Source organism: Eumetopias jubatus, unplaced genomic scaffold, assembly GCF_037043125.1.
Source record: "Eumetopias jubatus isolate StellerSeaLion01/CBP00866 unplaced genomic scaffold, mEumJub1_p1.0 scaffold_2, whole genome shotgun sequence".
NCBI lineage: Eukaryota > Metazoa > Chordata > Mammalia > Carnivora > Otariidae > Eumetopias > Eumetopias jubatus.
The window spans coordinates 14,432,564-14,460,126 of NW_028274808.1; the positions used below are offsets into that span (position 1 = coordinate 14,432,564).

General features: G+C 45.3%; 1 protein-coding gene across 12 annotated transcripts in view; it reads left to right on the plus strand.

The window, feature by feature from the left end:
* The window catches only part of TENM3 (teneurin transmembrane protein 3), a 447,649-nt gene extending 420,307 nt beyond the window's left edge, over window positions 1–27,342 (plus strand). For all 12 annotated transcript variants that reach the window (XM_088020902.1, XM_088020899.1, XM_088020901.1 and 9 more), the window contains 6 exons: window positions 7,733–7,908; window positions 9,169–9,404; window positions 16,520–16,816; window positions 19,907–21,518; window positions 24,240–24,370; window positions 26,491–27,342. In XM_088020902.1, the coding sequence (XP_087877028.1) occupies window positions 7,733–7,908; window positions 9,169–9,404; window positions 16,520–16,816; window positions 19,907–21,518; window positions 24,240–24,370; window positions 26,491–27,246 (3,208 nt within the window). In that variant the 3' untranslated portion in view covers window positions 27,247–27,342. The remainder of the gene's footprint in view (window positions 1–7,732; window positions 7,909–9,168; window positions 9,405–16,519; window positions 16,817–19,906; window positions 21,519–24,239; window positions 24,371–26,490) is intronic.
* Window positions 27,343–27,563: the final 221 nt, after the last annotated feature.

The following is a 27,563-nucleotide window of genomic DNA, read 5'->3' on the forward strand; positions in this document are numbered from 1 at the left end:
TAGACGGAGGAAATCGGATGCTAGTGTTAGACGCCGGAGAATCGAATGCTAGTGTTAGATGCTGGAGAATCAGATGCTAGTGTTAGATGCTGGAGAATCAGATGCTAGTGTTAGATGGGGGCAATCGGATGCTAGTGTTAGACGGAGGGAATTGGATGCTAGTGTTAGATGCCGGAGAGTTCAGAGTGAAGAGGCACATTGGCTCCTGGCGGGGAGCTCAGAGTCCACGGAGGGAGACAAAGAAGTACACAATCACGTGAACGACGAGCACAAAGGTGGAGTTGTTAGATGTGCGGTGAGAATAAGGAGGAGAACCATCTCCGTCAGGTTGGGGACTGGGGCAGGCATGAGGCGAGAAACACTGCCCAAGGCGGGTCATTTTTAAGCTTTGTCTTAAGGATTACAAATAAGGCTAGCAAGAAGAGCTGGAATGTTCTAAGCCAGAGAAAGCCTCTACTCGGGAGGCAGGATGGCAACTTCTGGAAAGAACATATGGCCCGAGCATAGAGCATAACACGCACGTGGGGCAGGAGGAGGGTGGGACCTGGGCAGGTGGCCGTCCAGCTCAAGTCGGGCTTGTGGTGACGTGTGCGGCGGGCCTTCCGTCCTGGGCAGACAGGGCTCCTGTGAAGGAGTTTAATGGCAATATGGTCAGTCTGGTGACAACAGGAGGATGGCTTTCACGTAGAAGGGAGAGGCTAAGGGAGGGTAGTGCGGTCAGGTAGGAGACAGCGGATCCAGTTCAGAAAGGAAGGCCTGAACTTGGGCTGGGCACTGAAGGTACAGGGAAGGAGGCTGACCCGCCGTGAAGAAATGACTAGAACTTGGTGACTGAAGGCTAGCAGAGAGGGAGAAAGCACCCCCCTGACCTCCCCAGCTGAGGTGACTGCGTGGAAGGGAGAGGCAGGGAAGAAGCAGGGTGTGGGCAAGCCCTGAGTTCTGATTTGCAGACTATGAGTTTGAGCTTAGCATAGTGCAGTCTAGCATGTGGTCCAAAATGCCCAGGCAGAACCTGGCAGAAGCCAGGCTGGCTGGGGAAAGGCTGGGAACCTGGAAACAAAAACTCTGGCTTCCCAAGTGACTGATTTTTTTTTTCCCCCAAATGACTGATTTGGCCACTTCCTCCAAACAGTGTGACCTTGGGCAAGTCACAGCACCCCTCCAAAGTGTGCCTCCACCTGTGAAATGAAAGGCTTTTTTTTTTTTTATTTTATTTACTTATTTGTCAGAGAGAGAGCACAAGCAGGGGGAGCGGCAGACAGAGGGGGAAGCAGGCTCCCCACTGAGCAGCTGAGCAAGGAACCCAGTGCGGGGCTCGATCCCAGGACCCTGGACCATGACCTGAGCTGAAGGCAGATGCTTAACCAGCTGAGCCACCAGACATCCCGAAATGAAAGGCTTCTTAATGATCAAAACTCCCTTCCTATTTTAAAACCTCTGTGATTCTGACATTTCTTCCCAGCTTTTCACAGAGGTCCCTTCCAGGCTGATTGCAAAAAAAAAAAAAAAAAAAAAATTTCACCAATTACCAGTCTCCTTTGCCAAAATAGTTAGGCACGTTTCTGTCAGACCTAGTATCTTATATATGATGCTGGTGTTAGTAATAGCAACTTATAATAATAAATACATGTTATCTTTCCAAATGGGCTCCCTATTTTTTTTTTAGCTTTTCCAACTGACCCTCAGTCTCCTTGTCATCGCGCAGGGCAATGCCCTTTCCCGGGTGGGTGTCTGTATTTGGCAGAACAAGGGCCAAAACACAAAAGAGGAAGACAAAAGAGAAGCGTGGCTTTGTCCTCCGAGCACTTCCTGGCCCCGTGGAGTAGATCCGGGAGGAGGAGGGCATGCCCAGTTCTGTCTTACAGATTCTTTGAAGCCCAGATTTCCCTTGACATCAGCTCTCTAGCAAGCCGAGACCTGTTCTCTAAACAAATGAGTCCTGCTCGTCTCAACCCTGCTCAGTCAATAAACAGAGTTGGTTTGTTTGATCCTTCTCCTAATGATGGCCAATCCAGAATCTTCCAAACCTAAAGGGAACTAATTCTGGAATGCCCTGACTTGGATGCCTTTGTCTTGAGGCAGATGAATTTCAAAACTGGGCCGTATGTCCTTGTCACGACTCCCCGATGTGGTCATCATAACTGTGTAAGGAAAGAGGTGTCGGGTCACTTTTCTTGGATTTGATCTCTGAACGATATGTCTTGTCTGACCGTCTGTCACTAGGCTCCATGCTCAGAGAGAGGGCTGGACCAGAGAGCTGAGGAAGGAGGGGTCCATCAGGCCTCTGCCTCTCTAAACTCGTTTTCTGAGGTGTTAGAACAAGAGAAGAGTGGCTTTGTCCCGGTTTGTCACCAACAGCAAAGACCTGTGACTGAGACACAGCGTGGCAGTGTAAATAGGTCTAGCCACGTCCCCAGCCCCATGCAGTTCTCCCCTGCTCGTCGAGATCCTCCCAACACCTGAGACAGAAACCATGTAAATTAATACTTTGTGTCTTTCTTCTTTTGCACTTTCCCTGTCATTTTTGGTGATATGTAGGGAGCAGTCAACCCAGGGCCAGATGGACTCATGATTTAGGAGTTGGTTGATTGCTCTGCTTTCCTGAGTGATGGAAGCATTTTACATTTTCTCTCCGGAACCTAATTTGTGCGGATTTTTTACTGATGATATTGCTACTGAAACTCAAATTACAAACTTGTCTCTGAGATAATTGTTAAAATGCCTAAACCTCAGATTCATTTCTAGAATAGGTCAATGTAAATTATTTGGCTGTTAACAGTGTTACAAATCACAGTCTTGTTATTAGGGTTCCCAGTGAGTCCACCATTAGAAGTTTAAATCAGGCTCCACTTTGCGGTTTTTGCTGTTGTGCACGCCCTTCATTAGGAATGAGGATCGAGGAAGGATTTGGGCACCGTTTTGCTATGAGAGGGTTAGTAATTCTGCTTTCCTGCACTGAAGTGAGATAAGATGTTGTGCTACATTAGCACTGTGAAAAAAAAAAGTATTGCCATAACAGATGGCGAGATTAGGGGAGGATTTTTTTGGCCGGGGGTGCTGCTGGCTGTTAAACTATGGAAGGAAATTTGAACCTAAGGAACTCTAGTAGTTGGAAGGGAACATTCTCCCTCTGTATTAGGGGGACAGTGGGGAGCAAGGCAGGTTGGGTAAGTCTCCTTCGTAGTCATCCTTACTGTGTCACAAGCCTGAAACCAGAGGATGTGCCCTCACTAAGCAGCCCCCAGAGTGCTGGGATGGCCCCGGGGAGACAGGGAAGGGCCAGTCTTAACTCGGACTTAACTGGAACATTTATCCCCGCCAGAGGTCTCCAGAATGTCCTCAAGCCAACATCTCCTGCTGTCTTAACCTTCTCGGAGCAGGTTAAGGGCTGGAGAAACCAGTTGATTAAAAGCATACATTTTTAGCTTCACTCTTCTACAGGTGAAGAGAACAAAGGTTTGGGAGAGGGGCATCGCCAACATTATATGAGTAAATACATAAGCCTGGCTCATCTTTGAGAAAGACCAGCTCAGTGTCAGGCTGAATCATAAGCCCACACTCAGCGTATGTAAGGGGTAAAGAACGAACCGCTCCCCAAAACAGCCCCACCTCTCCAGAGTGATCATTCCTTCTCTTCTCGGGTTTACTTGCTTCTCCGAAGCCCTACTCTCATTTACACAGATTTTTCTCAAAAGCAGAAGATAACTTTAGAAAACATAATATTTGACGAAAGAGGCCATTTTATGGGAAAACACGGAAGACAACAGATATTCCTGTTGTTGAGTTTTAAATCAAGTTTTCCAGAAGGGCACATTGTCTCCACTTGAATAAATTTGCAATATCAATAGTCTATTGACATTGTGTTGGTAACAGTCTGACTCAGGCGATTTTTCTCTCAGTTGAGGAGCCACAGAAGATGTGTAAGCAGGGAAGTACTAGAATTGTGGCGTTCCAGAAGATTAATCCGCTATCTGTGACTGTGGGGAGGGGCAAGAAGACGCGTGTTTACATCGAGGGTGGCTGTGCGAATGGGAACGGAGGTATCTGAGAGATGGGGAAGGGAAAAATGGCGAGTGGGACCCTCCGTCTACAAGGGGGAGGGAGGAAATTTCACGTCAGGACGAATACAGCATTTCAACTGACAAGGGCTGAGGCTCTAACTCTCTGGGGCATTGGTCGATAATCGCGCGGCTTAGGAAACTTAAAAAGATTTAGAAGTACACCACAAAGGCTAAAACAGCAAGTCTAGGCAAAAATGCAATCAAAATTACAGACGAACAAATAAACATCAAATAAGGGCATCCCATCAGTGAAAGAGCAGAAGGTCATGAAGAGCCTGAGGGAGTCTGTCTTTACCCAGTGAGGGTCTTTTGTGAAGAGGAGCAATCAGGAGCAAAAAGAATGTGCTGTGTTATGAATTTGAAGCTATGAGACTGAGACCAGAGGAGTGGAATGGAGAGCCTGAAGTTGATATTCTAGTCAAATTCCCTAGAGCCTATTGCATTGTAAGTTCAAAAGGCTAATAAAAGAAAGCTATGTCTGATACACAAGCTGGGCAGGGCTGGTTCCCCACCAAGGCCGAGCAACATTAACTCGAGCCACAGAGTTGTACAGAAGCAGAGAACATGTCCTGAGGCATATATTTGATGGGAAGGCCTCTTTGGTACGGAGGGTCGGAGCATTCCAGAGTACAGTTGGACATCTGCTGGTGCTTTGTTTTCTCTTCTCTTGCCGAGGTAAAGAAGGGTTCACCGGCCACTTCTGAATGTCATCCTGGACTACTTCTCTTCTCCCGGCCCTTCTCCAGAGTCCCCTGGTAATTAATGTCAGGGCCTCTCATCCATCTTGTTTTTGGTTCTCCTGACATGGGTGCTAATCTATGGGAAAAGTTTTCACTGATCCATGCTGAAATGGAAAACATAAACGATGTGGAGAATTTTTTCGCCAAGCTTTACTTACTCCTTTTAAACAACGGTCTCTCACCCCCGAAGTTAAGTCCTTTCTACCTCTGGTTTGCTTCAATGGCCTTTTCTTTATGAAAGGAAGGGGGTAACAGGTATTGCTTCTTTAGACAAAAATGCTCTGTTGGTCCCTGTTTTTTGTTTGTTTGTTTGTTTGTTTTTTCCCCTGGCTGGTAAAATTGGCAAGTCTGGGAAATGCTCGCTGCCTGACCTGTGAGGGTGACCGGGAACGCCACACCTCTGAGGGCCCCTCCGCCCTGGCACCCGTCCTGACCTCCCTCGTGCAAGCACTTCAGCCTGCCTGCACCTTCATGTCGACCCAGCCCCTGCTCGGAAGGCACAAATTCGGGATGCCCAGGGCCCAACCAGGAAGCTGGGCCCCTAAGATGCCGGCTTACCCCCGTGTCATTCTGAGTATACCACCTACAAAGGCTACTTGTATTTGTATTTTCTGAAGAACCAAAGGCTAATAGGTTAGAGTCTGGATGTGCGGCATCCCATGGTCTGTCCCAAATGTGCTCAACATCCCGTGATACGGAATGCCTGCCCAGCAGGACGTGGCGCACGTGGTCAGCCGATGAAAGAGCAGAGGCAAAGGTTGCGGAAATGCTTTCTGCAGGAGGAAGGTGACGTTCCCACTTAGATTAGAATGGAGCTAGAAAACATAAGCCAGCAAACGGGTCAGAAAGGGCAGGTGAGTGACGGCAGCGAGAATGAATCAGCAAAGTGCTTGCAGGTGGCTCTTCTATAAAAAGCAGTAGCCTCTGTGATTTACGGAAGGATCCTGGACCTGGGGTCCGGCGCAGGGGAGCCCCTTTATGGCCCAGTCATTGGACGCCATGAGAGCCTGATCGAGTCACTGGAGCACGGCGTGTTTTCATTTTTCCACCTGTAAAACGGGAGGGAGGTGGGGGAGAACGCGGTACTGAACTACCTTCTGTGTAGGAGCATTTCTTCAAAACACAAGAGCCTGCGAGAAATGTAAAGAGATGCCAGATTTCTGTCCAGGTGAAGATTCAGCCTGAAGCTGGTTTTGTCAATAATTCTGCCTACACAAAGCTATGCCTTGTTTGTTTCTCCACGAGCAGTAATTTCTTTTAAGGAGCAATGACAGCAGTAAACCATGTTGGATTTCTTTCATTGATGTCTTCATCTGCTAGGGGTATTTGGGTTGGTGGGGAGTGGAAGGAGGTTGCTCTTTTTATTTCAGCTCTGCCTTTTATGGGTCCAAACAATGATTACACTTAACGGTGCATTTCCTTTCTCTTTGCTTCTCCCTTGCTTGCTTGTCTCTCCTGAGTGCCCACGCGTGCCGCTGGCTAAGCAGCATGGCAGACTGTCAGATCGGGTCAGTCAGACCCTCGGTCTGACTAATGCTGTCCCCCTGGAATTAATGGGATCACCTCCTCCCTGGGCCCAGAGCAGACATCCTCTCTCCTCCTTCCTTCCTGTCTCTACCATGCCATTGCCCTTGCTGAATCTTCTCTACCTTCATTGCCTAGAATCTTCTCCTTAAGTACTAACCACAGTTTCCAAAACTACTTGTTTTACCCTCTAAAACCCTCTCTTTTTATTGCGAAGTATCATTTAAGTTCTTCTTTCTACCCCTTATTCCCTGTTGCCCCAAATTTACACCTCTTATTGGGATCGTCCCCACCATTTTTCCCCTCTCCTGGGAACTTGTTTCGCTAAGAAGACCCTTTCTCTACCGTTCTGCGTCTGGGCTTATTTTAAGTAGGACGTGGTGCAAGTCTTCATCTTGCTTAGGCCTTTTCCTAACGAACAGCCTTGGTATCAAGCTGAAATCCGAGCTTACGTGTGCTGGAATTTGCGATCTGTTTTTTTCTTTCTTCAAACTGCCCTGTCACTTCTGAAATTTTCTCTGGTGCCACCACAAATAGAAAAGTCACCCAAAAATCAACTCTTTATTAAAATGTTATATCAATGATGCATATTTATGATTATAGGACAGCTTTTTAAAATATATCCTAACATTTTAATCATATGTCCCTCTTCTATTTACATGCTAAAAAAAAGTAAGTGTATAATTGGAAAAGCAACTAATCATTAAATGTCAGGAAACAGTACAATCACATTTCAGTAAACATAATAAATCATCATTCAAGAGCTCACTCCTACGACATCAGTCCAGACGAGATAGAGTATCACCACCCCGCCAACATTTAGGTGCCATTTTACCATTCTAAAGTATGTCAACAATGAGGAATAAGAAAGTCTTTAAATGGCTTTATTGTATTAATTTGTTGAAGATGTCACAAGCTACTACAAGAATATTTTTACTTATTGTATACAATGTATACATACCATTTTACAAAGTTTCATGTATTCCTATGGCACTCCTATTCCGTGGAGGGCGTAAGTTAGTAAAACTTTAAAAACTGATATAACAGTGAGTTAATTCTACTTCGTAGAAAATACCGCGAAGACTAAGGAATTTAGTATCAGTAAATATGTTCCCTTTGAAACAGCAAATTGGATGTGCAGGAGGATTTTGGTCACACTTCAGAGAAGAAGATGCTGAGGTGGAGACCTCTTCTGTTTACTCTTGCTCTCGCCGGTGAGGTTTTTCTCTTTTAAACAGGCTTTTGATTACTTCAAAGCACGTTTGAAGTCCTCACTCTGCATGGCTCATGCACAAAGGCAAATATCCTTCCAAATCTCTACAGCTGATATTGCCGCCCCTGGTATTTATATGTAAGGAGAACCTGCTGTTTGCTCTTTAACACTGAGTCGATGCCTCTTTTATGTAGCTATGACAGCGAAGGTCGTCTGACAAATGTTACATTTCCAACTGGAGTCGTCACAAACCTGCACGGGGACATGGACAAGGCCATCACGGTGGACATCGAGTCATCCAGCCGTGAAGAGGATGTCAGCATCACTTCAAATCTGTCCTCGATCGACTCCTTCTACACCATGGTTCAAGGTAAACATGAAAGCCTAATTTGGGACAGGTAACCTTAAATGCCACTAGCACCCCCCATAGGATGTGGTGACCCATGTTCTAAGATGAGCCAGAAAAGGGAGGGTGAAAACATAAACCTCTAGAGATGTTGGTGAAACAGCCCCGTGTCTATAGGTACTGTTTGTTTTGTGATATCTATGTATCTTGGATCACGTAACGTATACTCCAGCTTCCAAAAGCAACTTCACTGCAACTCTTCACGTGCGTCATCAGACCCTTTGTGAGTCATCTGCAGTTTTGGGGAGTGGGTCCTTTTCAGGGCCATGGAACTGCAGTCATTTGAGACAGAGCAGGTTCTGAGTCCGCATATGATGCTGCATTTCAGTCCATATATGATGTGATCCCTGGAAATTTGACACCAAATTCTGCGTGCCCGTTTATGTAATAAATTTTTTTTTCCCATTCGGTCCATATCCAATATATTCGTGGCGGAACCTCCTGCCATATTCCTTTTTGACATAATCTTGGAAAAGCCTGTTTACCGTGACAGTTGCAATTGTTGAGGTCACAGCTCTAAGAATAATTACCAAATCTGAGTTAAGCTTCAGCTTCTTTGATTCATTATTTTTACCAGTTCTCTCAAGTAATCTCTGCAGTCATCTAAAATTAATATTGCTTGAATTCCTTTCTTCCCCAAATGGTCCAATATCATTGAAAAATTTTAAATTGAGGCAATAGCCTATAATGCAAGAGGGGGTTTTTTACAAAATAGAAGATGGCTTGCTTTTGTAAAAGTCCAGTTTCAGGGAAATATCGTCTTATCTTTTTGGTATGCAACATATGGATATGAAATCTTTGCAAAAGATTTTAAATAAGGGAGGGATGGGTGTAGGGGAGGGGGGTTCTTCTGAGACCCTGGCAGGGACTGCCGCGACACACCAGCCTCCCAAGGGGGCACGAACGTGGCTCTTGGCAGAGCCTTCCTGGCACATCTGTGGAGAATGACCCTTCATGCATTCCATCAGGCAAACGAGAAAAAGAAATCTCAAGTGGAGAAGGATTTTAAATTCCCCTGAAGCCTGCCTTTACTATCCAGCGCGAAACGCCAGAAATCAAAGTTGTCGTGATATGTTTTAAAAGGACAGCATTCGGTACTTTTTGTTTCCCTATACATGGAGTTCGGTCAACATTTTAAGAAATGTGTATCACTTCCAACTGCACAGACCAACCGAGTGTTTAATCCATATCTGTAGTTCCTGTTTTCGGCTCCTTGTCTTTCAGATCAGTTAAGAAACAGCTATCAGATCGGTTATGATGGCTCCCTTAGAATCATCTACGCCAGTGGCCTCGATTCACACTACCAGACGGAGCCCCACATTCTGGCCGGCACGGCTAATCCGACGGTTGCCAAAAGAAACATGAGTCTTCCTGGTGAAAACGGTCAAAATTTGGTCGAGTGGAGGTTCCGGAAAGAGCAAGCCCAAGGAAAAGTCAACGTCTTTGGTCGGAAGCTTCGGGTAAGCCAGTGTCAGAGAGTAGGCGACGGCCACCCAGCCGTCCGTGTCCCCAAGGGGGGGCCTAGCCCTCATCCCCTCCTCATCCTCATCTGCCCAGAACCACATGCAGGGCGGCACCTTCCCTGCCTGCACGAGGTGTAGCCAGCCGTCAGGCCATTAGGTCATTCTTAGTAAAAGCCAACTGTTGGAGAAAAGCTTTTCCTCAGTGTGCCTGTGGTTAAAAATCAGTTCTTCCCTGAGAAATCAGGCAGTTGCATGGAGCACAATCCCAACTAGCCTGGATGTCAGTTCATTGTTGTTTTACTAATATTATCTTGATCATCTTATACTTTTCCTTTAGCCACTCGGTAAAGATTGATGGCTTCCTAATGGGATGAGGATAAATAAGAGCTTAAATATTGAAAGTTTTCCAAATCATAAAGAGATGGGCTGGCCATTGAAAAGCGGATTCTTTCTTTGCATTCTCAATATTTTTAGAGTATAGCGAATATATTCACGTGGAAGAATATCAGTGGCAGAACCTAAGTGCTGCCTCCTCGCTATTGATTTATATTGTCTTTATGAGAAATGCAATGATGTTTCTGATTATGCTAGTGTAATTGATCTTTGCAAAATGTTCTCCACCTTACCTTGTAGGGTGTTTTTTATTTTCCCCTCCCTCCCATTGTGAACCAAATATATCGAGAAAGCAAGCTGTGATTTATGACAGCTGTTTGGTAGAGACAACATAGATAGGTACTAAAACACAGGTTACACGAAACCACCTTCAGACACTGTAAACTGAACCTGGCTCATTCTTTCTATTAGCAAACAGATTTTAGTTTATCAGATGAATGGAGACAACTGTTCCTAAAAATACTTCCCCTTGCCATTTAAAAAGACTGAAAGTCAAGGAAAGAGAACAGAACATGGAGCATACCATTAATGTCCTTTTTCCTGCACCAAAAATGGTTAAATTATTATTATAAGAGGCCCACATGATTTACCTTGACAATCCTTGAGGGAGTAAGAAACAGCTACTATATATTATGTCTGGCTATTTCCAAGAAACAGAAATAAAGGAATAAAGGATCAGTGGATCACATACAGCCAGTATCCAACTTACAGGTTACATTCTGATGTCACTTCAATTTCAAGGCAGGTGTTTGGGACTCTAAATACATGACCTTCTGGAACCAGTGCTGTATGCTCCCACCTCCCCCATCTCCCAGGCTGCGGGAGCCAGGATGCCCTAACTCCAAGCCACCTGGCTCCGGAATTGTGGCAGGCAGGAGCTAGGGGACACTGGAGAGGGGGGCTTGTTCAGAGAGAGAAGTGAGGAGGAAAAGCAAGAGAACCTAGAGGGAAGAGCACAGTAGAGGTGAAGGTAAAGTGACAGGAGAGGAAGCCAGCTCCTGATTTGCTTCCGGTCCCTTTCCTAGGGTTGGCCTGTCGACCGAGTAGACTCCAGCTCCCCCGCCTTTCCCACTCCTGAACCTAGGAATCAGTGGTGGCTGCCCCCATCTACTACTTCTTTCCAGGACCCCTGCTTCCTTGGGCCATTGCAATCTGGAAGCTAGTTCACAGGCTCTATCTTATCCAGCTCTCCCTATAATGGGCATGGTGTACATGGACACGTGTGCTTGTGCACGCACACGCACAGAGTCACACCTACCCTCAGACACAGGACTTCCTTCACCAAAAGATACAAAGATGCTGCTCACATTTGTGCTCCTCATTCCACATACCAGAGAAGACACAGCACTAACTAGAATTCCAAAAACGAGGGTTCTAGATCAGGCTCCACTTTTTGCTAATAATAAACCTTATGGGAAAATCATAACATGTCTGAAACCTGTTTCCTTATGTATATCATGATAATCCATATAGAATATAAGTAATATGTTATCAAGATAATATCATAACATTATGACATTATAACATAGACATTATATAGGTCATTGACATACACTTCATAGCATAGACAATACACTGGATACAGATAACGGATAAATACAGTTTTACCCTGCCCTGCCTCCACGTCACACAATTGTTACAGAATCAAATGAGACAATGTGAAAGTACTTTACAAATAAAAGGCATGATTATATATTCCCTAACCCTAACCCCGAGACTCTGTACCACATAGGCATACGTTAGGCATTTATATCCACGCAGCCGGTAAATAAGAGAGAGCCCTTTAGCACACTGGTTAGGAGAACAAGGGAAGAGTGTGGGACACGCTTTGCCCAGAAACTGGCCGCAGAATATGCTGCCTTCTCTTCTTTGAGACAAGCTCTGTCTAAGCGTGTCCTCTGTTTCTTTGTAACATGGCTTTTCTAGGCATAAAAAGAAATCAGGAAGAGTAGAGGAAAAGATGGAATCCTATCTTGCGTCTCTGGTTCTCTGCCTGATTCAAAATGAAGCAGATACCTCACTCTGGGGGAAGAAAAAACAAGAGCGCACAAGCATGGGTGTTAGTTTCTTCTAAATAGTGGGCCCACCACAATGGCCTTGGCAAGTCGTTTCGGAGAATGCCCTGTTTTTAAAGTAGCCTGTTCAGCCACACTGGGAGGAGATTTCCAGCTGATAGGTGTGATTGCTCTCATAGAGACAGTGCCAAGATCACAAGGGAGGGTTTCTTTCTTTTAAGATAAGATTGGATGTGCCGGCTCTGACTGTTAATTTCATTCCTCTGTGGTTCTAAGGGAGAAATTCTAGGGAGAGAGTGACGATAGGAAAACCTGGCTTAGACTGGACCGGAGTCTGCCAAAATAGGGAAGAGAAGTGAAGGGTGGGGGGGTGGGGGAAGGACCAAAGGCCCCCGAGGCACACTGGATCAGTACTCACCTGCTTCCCACCCTTCCCTGAAACAGAACATTCCCTCGCTTACCTTTCATTATTTCCTAGCAGAAACTTCTTTTCATTCTTAAGGTATTTGCCTAAATTCAGCAAGCTGCCTGACACAGAGTGGGTCCTCAAATATTTATTCAGTGAATGAATGAGGAAAAGCCAGTCTTAAAATATGGATTATCTCACTGCATCTAGATCCAAGGGAGAAGCTATATGGATAGCACATCCTTGCAAATGTTTGACTGCTATACACAAACGTAACTCTTAAGTAGATGACATATCTATAATAGAACACCAGATATTGTAGTTTAACGTTTTTTAAAGCAAAGAGTAGAAAAGGAAAACTAACAAGGAACTAGCAACATGGAAAGCATTTGCTCTGAAACGTGCAGTAAGGGGAAAGGGAAATACAGTCAGGAGTCACAAGCAAATGAAATGGTGAGAGATGTGGGAAAGCATTGCAAACTAAAGATTAGGTATTTCCAGAGCTCACTTGTTTGTGGCTAAGTTGGAAAAAAAAAAAAAAAAAACGACACAGGCATAAAAATTTCTTGTCTTTCTCTTATGTTTGGTAAATATTCCTCATTTTTTGTCTGTGATGGACTTTGGAACCAGTCTTTCATCAGTTATAAAAAAAAAAAACCGCTATGGTATTCTGAAAAGAAAGATGTATCTTCTAAACTTTCCCAGAATTCAGATGCTTACAGGAAAAAAAGTTAGTGAATCACTTAAAAAAAAACAGTTCTCAAAATTTGAAAGCCAAAAGTGTGTTTTAAAGGCCTACACGCATATGATAGCGTACTTGAAGCTCATTCTGCGAGTCACGTTCGCGTGCTGTGCTGTTCCTCACTCGGAGCCGAGCGGCGCAGCCCGGAGTGGGATGGTGCCATGCTGTTAGCCCTGGCTGACATGCAGAGAGACACAAAACCGTCTGCAACCAGCTGATGTTCCAACAGGGACACAGGGGAGTCGTGATGTTGTCACCGAGTGTACTGGGTAATGAGACAGCCCTTCCTCACTTGCCTCCATAACATTCCAGATACATGAATATAATCTGATGGTGCTTGATGTCTTTAAACATAAAGGCGTTGTTTAACATCTTTATACCTTAGTTTTTCAAGCATTCTGGAGGGAAGATGATCACTACCCCCATTCCCATATCCAAGGGATGCTGTGATCTCCTCACAGTCACGCTAGACATGATCTTTGAAAACAGGGACTTTCCATGCTTGCTTAAAAGAAATGCTGTATATCACAAAGGACTTCATGGTGATCTCTTCTCCAAACACAACATTTGGCTTCATTTTTATATAGCTGGAGGTACAGTAATGATCTAAGGTTTTTCATCTTAGATGAACTATTCAATTTGAATTGATATTTTTTATATTAAAACTATTCATTTAAAAGGCCACTGGAACATGGAACAATGCCGGGCCTTTATGATTGTCCAAAAAAAAAAAAAAAAAAGCGGTAGAAGCGTTGCCATAATTTCATAAAGGTAGAGTTAAGTAGGACTGTGTCCTAGAATGGAAATGTCCCTTGACTTCTGCACTTTGTTTATAATACCCGAAGGAGAAAGTTTGGGTGTGTATGGGAAGAACAGAGGAAACAAAAGGTCTATTCGTATCTTTTGAAATCTTACATATTCAGTAACAATGACTGGTATCTGGAAACAATCCGAAAATGGTTGAAACCTTAGCTCATTGGGAATGTGGGGGGAAATAGCCACATGCTAATTCTTTCCTCATTGCTCTGATCTGAGGACGCAAGAAAGGCATTGCACCGCGTTTGTCTGGATAAAAAGGAAAATTGAAACTTGTACCCAGATGTTCAGTATCCCAACGCTTCTAGATGTTTCCATATGGCGGCATGTTGGGTACGGTGGCACACACAGCAACTACCACGTGATTGTCTCCCGGATGCTTTGGTGTTGCGTAGCCGCATCCACGGACCAGAGGAAGAAGAGGGCGGCAGGGTGCAGGCGGTGGGAAGAAGGGGCCCCGCGCTGCTCTCTGCCCAGCTCCCTTTGATACGCACACAGTCGGAGCAGGCCTGCAGTCCAGTCTGCCATCCAGATTGCTCATGCTCTAACCAGAGGCAGCACTGCAGAGAGCAAGTGTGGTTAAGGAAGGCAATAAAGAATTGAAATACAAATTAAAATGAATACAAAGTAAAATGCAAACAGATGGGGCAGTCCTGCAGGCTGCACAGTCCTTGGAAACTGCACAGGCAGTCCGACGGGGCTGGCTCCAGCCTGGAATTACCTACGGAAGGAGAAAAGAGGGCAAACCTAAACATTCAGAGGTGGTGGTTTTGTTTGGTTTTTCTTTTAAGTCACAATCGGAGAAATACGTCCAAGAACCATAAGAAACCATTTAAATCGTGCAAAACCTCATCCTAAGGTATCAAAAATTTTGTGCCAAGATAAGCTGAAGAAGAGCTGGATCCTGCCAGTTGACTGTTGAGTTCATCTGATGGCAAATCAAATCTTCCTAGAGGCTTTAAAGTAGGTATTTGTAATATTAGCCAGCAGCTTCTCTTTGGGGTCCGCAAAGCATTCTGCAAGCCTAACCTCGTGAAGTTCCCCAGAATTCACATAAGGCAGGGACTAACATGCAGGCGTTTCCACATGGGAGAACGGAAGCCCTGAAAGCCTCTAGCTGGCCTGGCAGAATTCGGTCAGATCGCTGACAGAGCCTACAGCCTCTCACCCGAGCACCTCACAGATGGACAGACAGCTTCAGAGGTGCCAAAGCCCAAAGTCATGCTGCCTCTAGACCCTGTTAGGTAAGGAGATGGGGCTCCTCAAGTCCTGGGCTCCTCCCCGCAGCGCACCCACATGCACACACACATGCACGCCTTACACACCAGATTCTGCTGTGGCAACCAGCTGGATCTGCAAGGACGGAACCGGAACATTAAGATCTCCGGATTGCCCTCCAGGGCTCTACCCTTTCTCAGTTTCTGTGCCCTGTCTGTCTGGGTACTTTTTTGCCTCCAACATCACCTAGTTCGCTCCGTGGACTTCTTAGTAAACCTTTCCATACCTTTCCAGGGCCATTACGGTACTCCCCTTGAACCGCTGATTGGAAAAGTTTAAGCTTGAAGAGTATCTTTTCATGGGGCTTGGTTAATGTCAATAATGGAATGCACAGATGAGTTTTATCCCAGAGTTTACATAAATACACATGCATATTGTATGTGCACGTACACGTCGGTGTGGATGTCGGTGCGGAAGTGGTGTGTGTGCTTATGTGTGTCTAACTGATCAGCTGCAGCTGTCCACTTCGAAAGTTCTAGCTAAGACATGCTCATGTAAAATTCAGATTTTCCTGTTTAATGTTTAAAACAGTCCAGTAGTCGATGCAGATTTTTGGTATATCCAGGCTATCACCATCCGAAAGCTTCTGTCTTGCTACAGAAAATCCACTCTTCGGGGGTCCTCAGTACGCTGCAGACTGTTTCTAAAGTAGAGTGTAACCACGGCCACATTTCCTTTGCAGTAACAAGTGCTGGTCTGTATGAGCCTTGGATCCCAGACAGTAATAGCCAAATGTAGTCAGAGATTCTGGACATGGCACAGAGCCACACGGAGACCCAATTACAACAACATCGTGCTAGATCTGTACCCTAAGCATAATTGTCGGACCCTGTAGATGCGGGAGTGAAGCATCTGAGGTCCCTGCCAGTTAACCAGATGTTATTAAAGGGAAAGGCATTCTAAAAACTTGTGACATTTCAGCACGGGGCCAAAAGCAATGATCATGTTTGTAACCTCCTGCTATTTAGACTCATTAATAATTTACTGTAATGTGGGTTCCAACTTCTACTTAACTGTTCTTCAAAGGGCCAGAGTCACATTTACTGCTTTTATTTAATAGAGCCATGATTAATCTACTAAGCAGTTGTTTTCCAGTGTCTTACAGAGGGAGGGGCTCTGAGTAAGTTACAGAGATGTCATGTTGACCACCTTCATATCTTCTGAACAAACTTTAAAGCAAATACATTTTGGTATTTTTCTCATCAGTTGCTTAAGTTTACATTTAATTGAAGAGGTTTTGAACAAATGCCAGGCTTCTCTTTCTGCTTAATGAAACCTTTTAAAGGAGCTGTTAATCTACTACCTTGCACTTGTACCCAAGAAGTTGCTAAATTAATTTACTGACAAAGAGAATCAATCATCATAAATGGTGTTTAAACAATAGCAGGGCCTCTGAAGAGTAATAAGGGACTGGCGTTGGAATAGGATGATTCATGTTATCATCCTGTTTGTGTTGTAACAGGTTAACGGCAGAAACCTCCTTTCAGTTGACTTTGATCGAACAACAAAGACAGAAAAGATCTACGATGACCACCGTAAATTCCTGCTGAGGATCGCCTATGACACGTCAGGGCACCCGACTCTCTGGCTGCCCAGCAGCAAGCTGATGGCAGTTAATGTCACCTACTCGTCCACCGGCCAGATTGCCAGTGTCCAACGGGGAACAACGAGCGAGAAAGTGGATTACGATGGCCAGGGGAGGGTCGTATCTCGGGTCTTTGCCGACGGTAAAACCTGGAGCTACACATACTTGGACAAGGTATGCCTGCACGGTGAGAGTCAGAGGAGGGAGCCATGATCAGTATTTTTCAGCAGTCACGTGGGGCACTGTGGGGGAGGAGAACGGGGGGCATGTGATGGGGCTCCATTTATTATTCTAAGTATCAACATGCAAGTGGCACTGGTACAGCGGGTGATGAATTTCTGCATTAGCAAAGTAGTTTCTCCTTAGTTAAGTTCTACTACCTGAGACCCTTGTAAGTGATTTATGCCACAAACAAACAAGCAGTAACGCTGTCCACCTGCCAAGTTTCTACATCGACAACATTCACAAATTAGACCTTGAGCATGTAAGTCATTAGTAAATAACCTCCATGCTAGCTCTTTCATTTAAGAAGGAGCCTTACGTCAGCACAGCGGGAGCTGTGAGTGTTGTACTCTCGCTGGCAGAGCTTCAACATAACCATAAAAAGCATGGAGACCCTATTTATGCATATTATTAACCAAAAGAGGCTATTTTTAAGGAAGCCACGTTTCAGGCACTCTGTGGCATCTCTCCTTTCTTGTGCACATAAAAGGTGTAAGCATCCCCGCTTAGGCTTTCCCCCATCCTTAAGCACTAGGCACGATACCTTAAAGTTACCCGTGTGCAAAATCCTTGGTCGTACTCTGAGAGGTTTGGGATGGTGACTTGTGGTCCCGAGGGATGAAAGCAACAGAAAAGGGACAGGGAACCGGCCACCTCCCTGCACTTCCCTTCTGAAAAAAACAGAACCCGCCAAAGAGCATATTCGTGGAACGTTTCATTTGCCCTTGAGACAAGCATCAGCCCTAGGGAAGGGTTCTGTTTTGAGTCCCAGTGCCTGTCGCACCGCAGAGCATGCCACCACCAGGCAGGCAGCAACCCAAGTTACAAACACAGCAGTTACTGCCTCCAGCCTTACGTGCATCGGTCAGAGTGACCTGTCACCCAGAACACAAGTCCGCGCCACTGTCACTCACACTGTCGTCCTCACTCACCTCACACTGTCTTGTTCTTCACGAGAGGCCTTCTGCACAACTCCTCAGTCTACATCTAGCCCCACTGCCTGGCAGTCATCCCGTCTACATCTAGACGGCCTCGACACGGACTAGCCTTCCAGAGAACCAGCGTCAGGTTCAGAGCTCACCACGGATGCCTCCCAACTCTGAAATGCTTCCCCTACTTGCCAGTCTCTTCTCTCGCAAACCTGCTCATCTGTTCTCCTTTGAAGAGACTCAACCCTTGAGACAGTGGACCGGCCCACTGGGTGACAGTTCCCCTCCACACTAATCATCACACTCGACAGTTACTCTACTGGTGATTTGATGAGAGACCACAGAGGAAGCCCTCCTACACACATCCCTTCCTGGGAGCAAGTCCTCATGCCCGGAAAACACTTCACCCTCCAACCTAATAAGCCCCAAGACAACTTCGTCCCGAAGAAACTGGGAGTGGGTCCCCACTTCATCCTGGAACACTTTTCCCAATGTAAATTAAGTGCATTACAGAGAAGTGTAACAAATACCAAGACCTTAAAAACTGATAGTAGTGATCATAATGTCATGGGAAATTGTTTAAAAGGAGATAAAGAGCATGTCATTAATAAGAGCCACTACCAGCAGTAACTGAGGTCACATTCATATATCAGTGGGGATCAGAAAAGCCAGTATTTTCATCATCTCTCCCAAATCCCTAAAATCCATCAAACCATTTCCATTTCCTTGCTAGGATAGGCACACTAAACCAAAACCTATTCATAGCAGAAGTAGTAATATTTTATTATCATCAGATGTGATTTTAAATGACTACACAACTAGGTACTAATTCCCGTGAATTCAGCAATAATCCAAGCCTTCCTTGGCACAGTGCAAACTATTAGGAACAATTCGCAAGACATCTCCTACACAGCCAGCCTACAAAGACTGCCCCTAGATATGCCCACAGAGGAAACTGCAGAACCTGGCTTGCAGGCTGCTTTCAAAGATGGTGGACGGTAAAGAGAAAGGGAACAAGCCTTGGACAAGGGATTATGTGTTTCTCTGGCAAAAGCAAAGCATACGTCCCAGGAGGGCACCTAACACACGCATCCTTCCTGATCTGCCATCACTGCGTTTGGTCTAACAGGGTTTGGGAGAAGCTTCCTCATAGGAGAGAATCACCCATGCTCTGTATTACTATTGAGCTGTATTATTCACTATTGAGCCTCAGGGTTGAGCTTCTCATGCTGGCCTAATAAATGATTGTCTTGTGTCTTTCTGCAATTACTTGCAAAATAAGCAGAACTCATTTTAATTTATATATTTATTCACCGCGTTATTTAGCACCAAAGTAGAACGTAGCCCAGAAACCTTCTTACAGCAGCTGAGACACAAATCAGACTTGGTACTCGCTAAAGGAAATTTCAAAATGTAGATTTTATTGTCATTCCAGATGACAGGTAAGAATTTGCAAACAAACAAAACCCATACCTGGATCCATATTTCAATTAAGGGCCTTTACAATTGTCATTCACCGTGTGATTTAGCAATGTTTGTTGACGTTGATGCTTTATACACACATTATCCATTTTTGACTAATTTTATGTCTTGTCTTCATAAAGTAGTATTTTGAATGCTTTGCTCCTCCCCCACATGCACTGGAAATTAAAACATGATTTGAGTGGCTCTTCAGTCAAATGAGGGGGAAAAGCCACCTTCCTAAATAATTGCTAATTATGGATAGGATTGCTTTTCCCATATGCTGTTTTCTCCTTGAAATATTGTCTTTAAAGCAGCTTTGCCCGTGCCTGTATCATGACTTACCCACATCCATTGACAATCTGCTGCTTGGCTGTGAATGCCTAGAAAAAGAATGGTACAATCATGACAAGTGGCACATTATGAATCTTGAGCCACTAACTGCAGAACCCCTCACAATGAAGCATCCAAGCAAATTAGGCAGGGAATCGTTAACATGTAAGGTCAAGGATAACTCAGTTAAAACGAAAATAATTTTCTCAAGCAAAATGTTTATACGTGTGGTCACTGGATCTACTTTTGCCCCCCCCCCGCCCTTAGCCCCCCCACCCCACCCACAAATATTGAACAACAGTCTGTTCTGTCTTTCCAGTCCATGGTCCTCCTGCTTCACAGCCAGAGGCAGTACATCTTCGAATACGACATGTGGGACCGGCTGTCTGCCATCACCATGCCCAGTGTGGCTCGCCACACCATGCAGACCATCCGGTCCATCGGCTACTACCGCAACATTTACAACCCCCCCGAGAGCAACGCCTCTGTCATCACGGACTACAACGAGGAGGGGCTGCTTCTGCAGACGGCCTTCTTGGGGACCAGCCGGAGGGTCTTGTTCAAGTACAGAAGGCAGACCAGGCTCTCCGAGATTCTATATGATAGCACAAGAGTCAGTTTTACCTATGACGAAACAGCGGGAGTCCTCAAAACGGTAAACCTCCAGAGCGATGGTTTTATTTGCACCATTAGATACAGGCAAATTGGCCCCCTGATTGACAGACAGATTTTCCGCTTTAGTGAGGATGGGATGGTAAATGCGAGATTTGACTATAGCTATGACAACAGCTTTCGAGTGACCAGCATGCAGGGTGTCATCAATGAAACGCCACTGCCCATTGATCTCTATCAGTTTGATGACATTTCTGGCAAAGTTGAACAGTTTGGAAAATTTGGAGTTATATATTATGATATTAACCAGATCATTTCCACAGCTGTAATGACTTATACGAAGCACTTTGATGCCCATGGCCGCATCAAGGAAATTCAGTATGAGATATTCAGGTCACTCATGTACTGGATTACAATTCAATATGATAACATGGGCCGGGTAACCAAAAGAGAAATCAAAATAGGGCCCTTTGCCAACACAACTAAATATGGTTACGAATATGATGTTGATGGACAGCTCCAAACAGTTTATCTAAATGAAAAGATCATGTGGCGTTACAACTATGACCTGAATGGAAACCTCCATTTACTGAACCCGAGTAACAGTGCCCGTCTGACACCTCTTCGCTATGACCTGCGAGACAGGATCACCCGCCTCGGGGATGTTCAGTATCGGTTGGATGAAGATGGGTTTCTGCGTCAAAGAGGCACAGAGATCTTCGAGTACAGCTCCAAGGGGCTTCTGACTCGGGTTTACAGTAAGGGCAGTGGCTGGACAGTGATTTATCGGTACGACGGCCTGGGAAGGCGCGTATCTAGCAAAACCAGTCTGGGACAGCACCTGCAGTTTTTTTATGCTGACTTAACTTATCCCACGAGGATTACTCATGTGTACAACCATTCGAGTTCAGAAATTACTTCTCTCTATTATGATCTCCAGGGACATCTCTTTGCCATGGAAATCAGCAGTGGGGATGAATTCTACATTGCGTCAGATAATACAGGGACACCGTTGGCTGTTTTCAGTAGCAATGGACTTATGCTAAAACAGATTCAGTATACTGCATACGGTGAAATCTATTTTGACTCCAATGTTGACTTTCAACTGGTAATTGGATTTCATGGTGGCTTATATGACCCACTCACGAAATTAATCCACTTTGGAGAAAGAGATTATGATATTTTGGCAGGACGATGGACAACACCTGACATAGAAATCTGGAAAAGAATTGGGAAGGACCCAGCTCCTTTTAACCTCTATATGTTTAGGAATAACAATCCCGCAAGCAAAATCCATGATGTGAAAGATTACATCACAGGTAAGCAGGTTTTGGGGTTTTTTTTTTCCTTTCCAAATGCTGAATTACTTTAATCCTTATATGAGTACACACAATAATGGGAGTTGCTTTCTTTAGCCTTACACTTTACTCTTGCAAAATCAAATGCCTAGCCTTTTAAATGTGTTTATTTCTCTATGGAACCATAGAGAAACCAGAAAGGGAAACTGAGGCATAGTTTGTTACTTCCTATTCTGTCTCCAATGCCCAAGGCCACAAGTTTCTGAAATGACATGGAATCCAGTCACTTAAGGAAGGGAGGTAACATGGGGGTGTGGAAAACAGGATGAACTTGGGAGTCCCCAAATTGGAACTCCGATCCCAACCCCTCTCCTGTAAGTCATGTGGCTTTAGAGACAAGTCACAATTTTTTTTTTAATCTGTTCCCTTAACAGTGAAATGGGGAGAATAATGCCTCCCTTAATGGTATAAAATATGTGCAATTCTGCTTTAATTACTAACTCCCTTACAAATGTGTAACATTGGTTTTTCTTTTATACGCGTGTGAAGTTCTAATGGAGGAATTGTGAAACACGGCAAAGTGCGATTCACCATCTCATTCCCGGGATGTTAAACTCTCCACCACCATCACCTCAGGACAATAAAGGAACAGTTTCTCCCACCACTTGCTCAGTCAGCGGATCCTGTTTCTGTTTTCACTACTTTGTGCTATTTGAGGCAGTCCGTGTGTGGTTGCACTACTAATAGACACACACAAATTTTTCTGCCAGTAGGGGATAGTAAGATCTTTCCAGGTTTCGGGCATGATCTGATTGAAACATCTCATCCCACTTCTGCCACCACAAAACCACCAGGATGAGAGAGACACAGTCTTTGCAAGCACTGCTCTGGCTCACTTCAGTTTCTGACTTCTCCACTCATCCTCCACTGCATGTATTCTGAATCCTTCTGCCCCCACCTTCCTTTCCTGATTTACACTACCACATGAACCTCTCTACCACATGTATGCTTCCTGGAGGAAGGTTCTTTCCTGTTTTCTTTTTTGTTGTTGTTTTTGGTTTGGTTTGGGGTTCCCTGTTTTGTTTTGGCTTGTGTTAGGGCCTCCTTCAAGCTGTCTCTTTTCTTACTCAATATTTGAGGCATAGTGAAATGCCTGTTTTCTCAGTTCTTGGTACAACTCTCAAAATGCTGCCCCCTGTTCATTTCACATCTGCTTCCTGCTTTCCCAGACTGCCAAAAGCTTGTCATAGCTCTCCTCCACGTGAACCAGCTGAAACTTGCTTCTTTCACAATCCTGGTTCAGCAACACCCTCATGGTGTTCTCCTTCAGCTTACTCAATACACATCGGCATCTGAGTCCCGTTATTTTGGCAATGCTTTTCAATACTTAAGACCCTGTGATCTTTTTATTCTTTTACTAATACACAGACATTGTTCATAGTAGGAGAACCTTTGCCCCCGACACTGCCATTCAGGAGAATTTTCTCCAAAACATAAGACCCTCCGTAATCTCTTATGTACTCACACACACACACATGCACACCCCAAAAAAGTAGCGCTCTCTATTCTATGTGATGAACTTGGGATTTCTCTCTCCCACCACCACCACCACCCCTCCTTTTAAAAAGGGAGAATACCATTGCTTCTATAGCCATATGACGTTTGGACAAAGGACCTGCCAGCCTGGTGATGAGGTGAAGTTTGTGCCCTAGAGGAGGAAATAGGAAGCAAGTGGCTCTCCATCATTCTGACAAGCAGTTTACCACTGGTTATTTAAGAGGTGTTGACAGGGCTGCCTGAAAGGTGGGAAAGCCCACAGCTCCTGAATCCATCCTTTCCTAGCAATGTGGACTGCAGGGAATGCCATAGCAGCAGTTTCTGAAAAACATCAAAAGAGAGATGGAACAGCATAAAATATATGAGGTGAAATGCAATTTCAAATTTTCCAGCAATGTGCTTAATATATAAAATAATCTACACCCAACTGTACTCATAAAGCTGCAAGCCTGCTGAGTCGTTCTGTAACATTATAACCTCCAGAATAGAATAAAAGCCTTATTCTGCGCTTAATGGCTTTTGGAGTCACATGGCAATATTTTAAAATACCATTTTAAAGGTTTCCAGGTTCTCTCCCCAAAAAGTTCGCCCCCACCTGTGCACAAGTGAGCCTTTGAAGTCATAGCTGATGGTAATCAGAACTTTTGTGCCCATGGCCAGTTCTGCCAGTTTTCAGCATTAATCTTTGATTAAGAATCAACTCTTGATTTTAATTCTCTCAATTTAGGGTTTTTATTAATAGAAAATGGGTTGTGGAAGCTGCATATCCTTGGGCAATCGCTTTTGAAAGCTAATAACACACAACTTCTATTTAAGACCAGTCTTGACTACCAATTCCCTTTGTTTACCTCAACTGTGGCTCTTTCATGCTGCTGTGCATTGTTATTACCCCTGTTTACCACTTACTTTTAGCACAGGATGCACCCCCGCACGTGTGACGGTTTATGCAGTCTCAGTGAGCAGCTATCGGACTGTGTTTTCCGTAGCCCTTGCCATAGCTCCATTATGGAGGCTAGTGGCTTCAAGTCCGCGAATAGGGAATGGGGTCCGAATTGGAGAATGAAGGCAAGCATGGACTCCTCTTCGGGTTACTGTTTGTGAATTTGGGGGTTTCTTAAGGTAAGAATTTAAATGTATGAAAGCATAAAATAACTCTCACACCGTTCATTTTGAACATTCTCTTAGATGTTAACAGCTGGCTGGTGACATTCGGTTTCCATCTGCACAATGCTATTCCTGGATTCCCTGTTCCCAAATTTGATTTAACCGAGCCTTCTTATGAACTTGTGAAGAGTCAGCAGTGGGATGATATACCGGTAAGAACAAAAAGTAAAACTGTGAAAGGGTGACAGATGGCTTACCTGTGTCATATTTACCCATTTAATCAAACTGCCCTTGTGAAAGCTGGACCACAGACCGGTTTTTAATATTTTTTTGACTCTTTTAGGGTAGAAAAACATCACATTTCTGTGCAGCAAACCAGGGGCCTGTTAAACAGCCTTGAATTTGTTTTTAGTGATGCTAATAAAAACATAAAAAGACATTATCAGAAGGTAATAAAATGAGGGAGCTCATTTTTTAGCGCAAGCTTTCTACAGAGAACCCCCGTGAAAGCACATTTATAGCACTTGGGACCTTAAGGCAAAGATACTATAAATGGGAGGGCAGGGGATTCGTATTACAAATTAGCAGCCCACAAACAATGCCGCAAAGTTCAACTTCTTTAAAATCTGAACAGTGTTTAATGGGAACAGATTGAAAATAAAAATAAAATGTCCTCTGATAAAGCTCCATCTGCAACTAGGTGTTTATAGAATTTTCCTGAAAATAACATTTCAGGAGGCCTATAATTGTTCTGAGAACTAAAATAAAAGAAAAAGAACGGAAAATTGCAAAGTCAAAGCTGCCATTTCAGAAAATGGCCCTTTTAATTCCTGCCATTGAGAGATCAGAAAGGAATGTACAACGAAACACTAGAATCTCTAGCTTAAAGCAAGAATAATTAAAGATCAAGAAATTGGGTTACCCCATAATGATAAGGAGAAGAGAGGGCAGAGTTTCTTAGATTAATTCCCCCCCCCCGAGCAATTTCCTATAATTTCAGTGAATACAAAGAGAAAAGGCAATCATGGCTGAAACACACACACACAACACACACACAGTATATTCAGTGCCAATACCTCTGTTTTCTGGTATAGGTTTCATACCTCACATAAAACAGTTCCTTCTTCAAGATGTCACCTTTCCATTTAAGAAGCAAAACCCATCAAGTTTCCAAGGTCTGGGAGCCATTTTAACATTTCGAATTGCAAATACATCTACAGTGATAAAGTGTCACGAAGACACACTGAAGTTTCCCAATGCATTTGAATAGGCATGTCCTTACTGTGTCTAACTTCCCAACATGTCTGCGAACACTTAAGTCCTACTGTACAAATGGACTTGCCAACTTTTTTCCTAGGCAGCCTCCTAAATGTGGTTCGAGTCCTCTGTCAAAGAGAAGCGCACCATAAGGACAGCTTAGGGAATCCCCAGCAAAGACACTGGAGGCTGCCCCAAGCGCCGAAAAAACAAATGTTTCTTTCACTGCTGCAGATGAAACAGATGTTTTTGGGGAAACACTGGCCAGGCAAACATCTGGCAGGAGAAGAAATGGCTGAGTTCAGATGCCCCCAATTTAAAACGCTTGCCAGCATAGATGGTCCACCGTCCCTAGGTCTCCAAAAAAGTAAACGTTTTCCTAAAGTGATAAATACCTCCAGCTGTCCCGCTGTGCACTCAGCCCTATACATTTCACTTGTGCTACCGGTAACAGTGGCGAAATTTGGGTAGAAACTGTGTTCGCCGGGACAGAGGACAGAGTTCACCTAAATTAAAGCACAGGAATTTCAAAGCATATAAAGTAGGAGGACACGGTGGTCCCGTGCTGAGTACCCCCACCCCCAGCCTTTCAAACCCTCAGCCTGTGTTGGCTCCTTCCTCCCCGGGCTCCCATGGAGAAAGCCGCAGTGACCCTGAGAAACGGGGTTCCCCATATGGGATGAGCGTGGGAAAGGGGCGTCCAGAAATCGAAAGAGAAAAGCTAGAACCATTATTTTGCCCACATCAGAAACTAAAAAGCTCTTAACTAATACATGATGGAGTCACCTCCTTTTACGTTTCAAAACTCATTTGGATCAACTTGAGGGGAGGAGACCTCTGAGTGCCTTCCTCTACCCAGAGTTGTTTGTTTTGTTGTGTTTTTAAGCCTTTTCATCTAGAGAACCCACTGAGGTTTTAATAAATGCCTGGGAGCTCTCCACAGAAGGGCCCCCACCCTCCTCTTTTTTGGGTTGTTGTCAGGACTGGGCGCGCTGCCAGGAGCCGGCTCCCCGGCAACCAAGAGCTGCAGATGTTCTCTAAACCGTCCTCCCCCTCTTTCTGTTCCGCTTTTCAGCCCATTTTTGGAGTTCAGCAACAAGTGGCCAGGCAGGCCAAGGCCTTCCTGTCCCTGGGGAAAATGGCGGAGGTGCAGGTGAGCAGGCGCAAGGGCAGCGGCGCGCCCTCGTGGCTGTGGTTCGCCACGGTCAAGTCGCTGATCGGCAAGGGCGTCATGCTGGCCGTGAGCCAGGGCCGCGTGCAGACCAACGTGCTCAACATCGCCAACGAGGACTGCATCAAGGTGGCGGCCGTGCTCAACAACGCCTTCTACCTGGAGAACCTGCACTTCACCATCGAGGGCAAGGACACGCACTACTTCATCAAGACCACCACGCCCGAGAGCGACCTGGGCACGCTGCGGCTGACGAGCGGCCGCAAGGCCCTGGAGAACGGCATCAACGTGACCGTGTCGCAGTCCACCACCGTGGTCAACGGCAGGACGCGCAGGTTCGCCGACGTGGAGATGCAGTTCGGCGCGCTGGCGCTGCACGTGCGCTACGGCATGACGCTGGACGAGGAGAAGGCGCGCATCCTGGAGCAGGCGCGGCAGCGCGCGCTCGCCCGGGCCTGGGCGCGCGAGCAGCAGCGCGTGCGCGACGGCGAGGAGGGCGCGCGCCTCTGGACGGAGGGCGAGAAGCGGCAGCTGCTGAGCGCCGGCAAGGTGCAGGGCTACGACGGGTACTACGTACTCTCGGTGGAGCAGTACCCGGAGCTGGCCGACAGCGCCAACAACATCCAGTTCCTCCGACAAAGCGAGATCGGCAAGAGGTAACCCCCCGGGCCGGCTGCGGCGGACGGACGGCGGCCACCCGGCGCTGGGAGGCGGACCCAGCCGGGGGAGGGGCGCTGCGTTTCTCTCGAGCCTCAACCACACCCCCCCGCTCGGATTTTTCTGTAGCACAATCCGAATCGGACTCTCCGACACAGAAGAGCCTTCCGGGAGAATGGACTGCTATTAAAAAAAAAAAAAAGAAAGAAAGAAAGTAAAAGAAAATCCACACACACACAAAAAAAGCGAAAACCACACTTTTTTCTGAGGGACCTTAAAGGTGATCGGCTTTAAAGAATATGTTTACATATGCATATCGC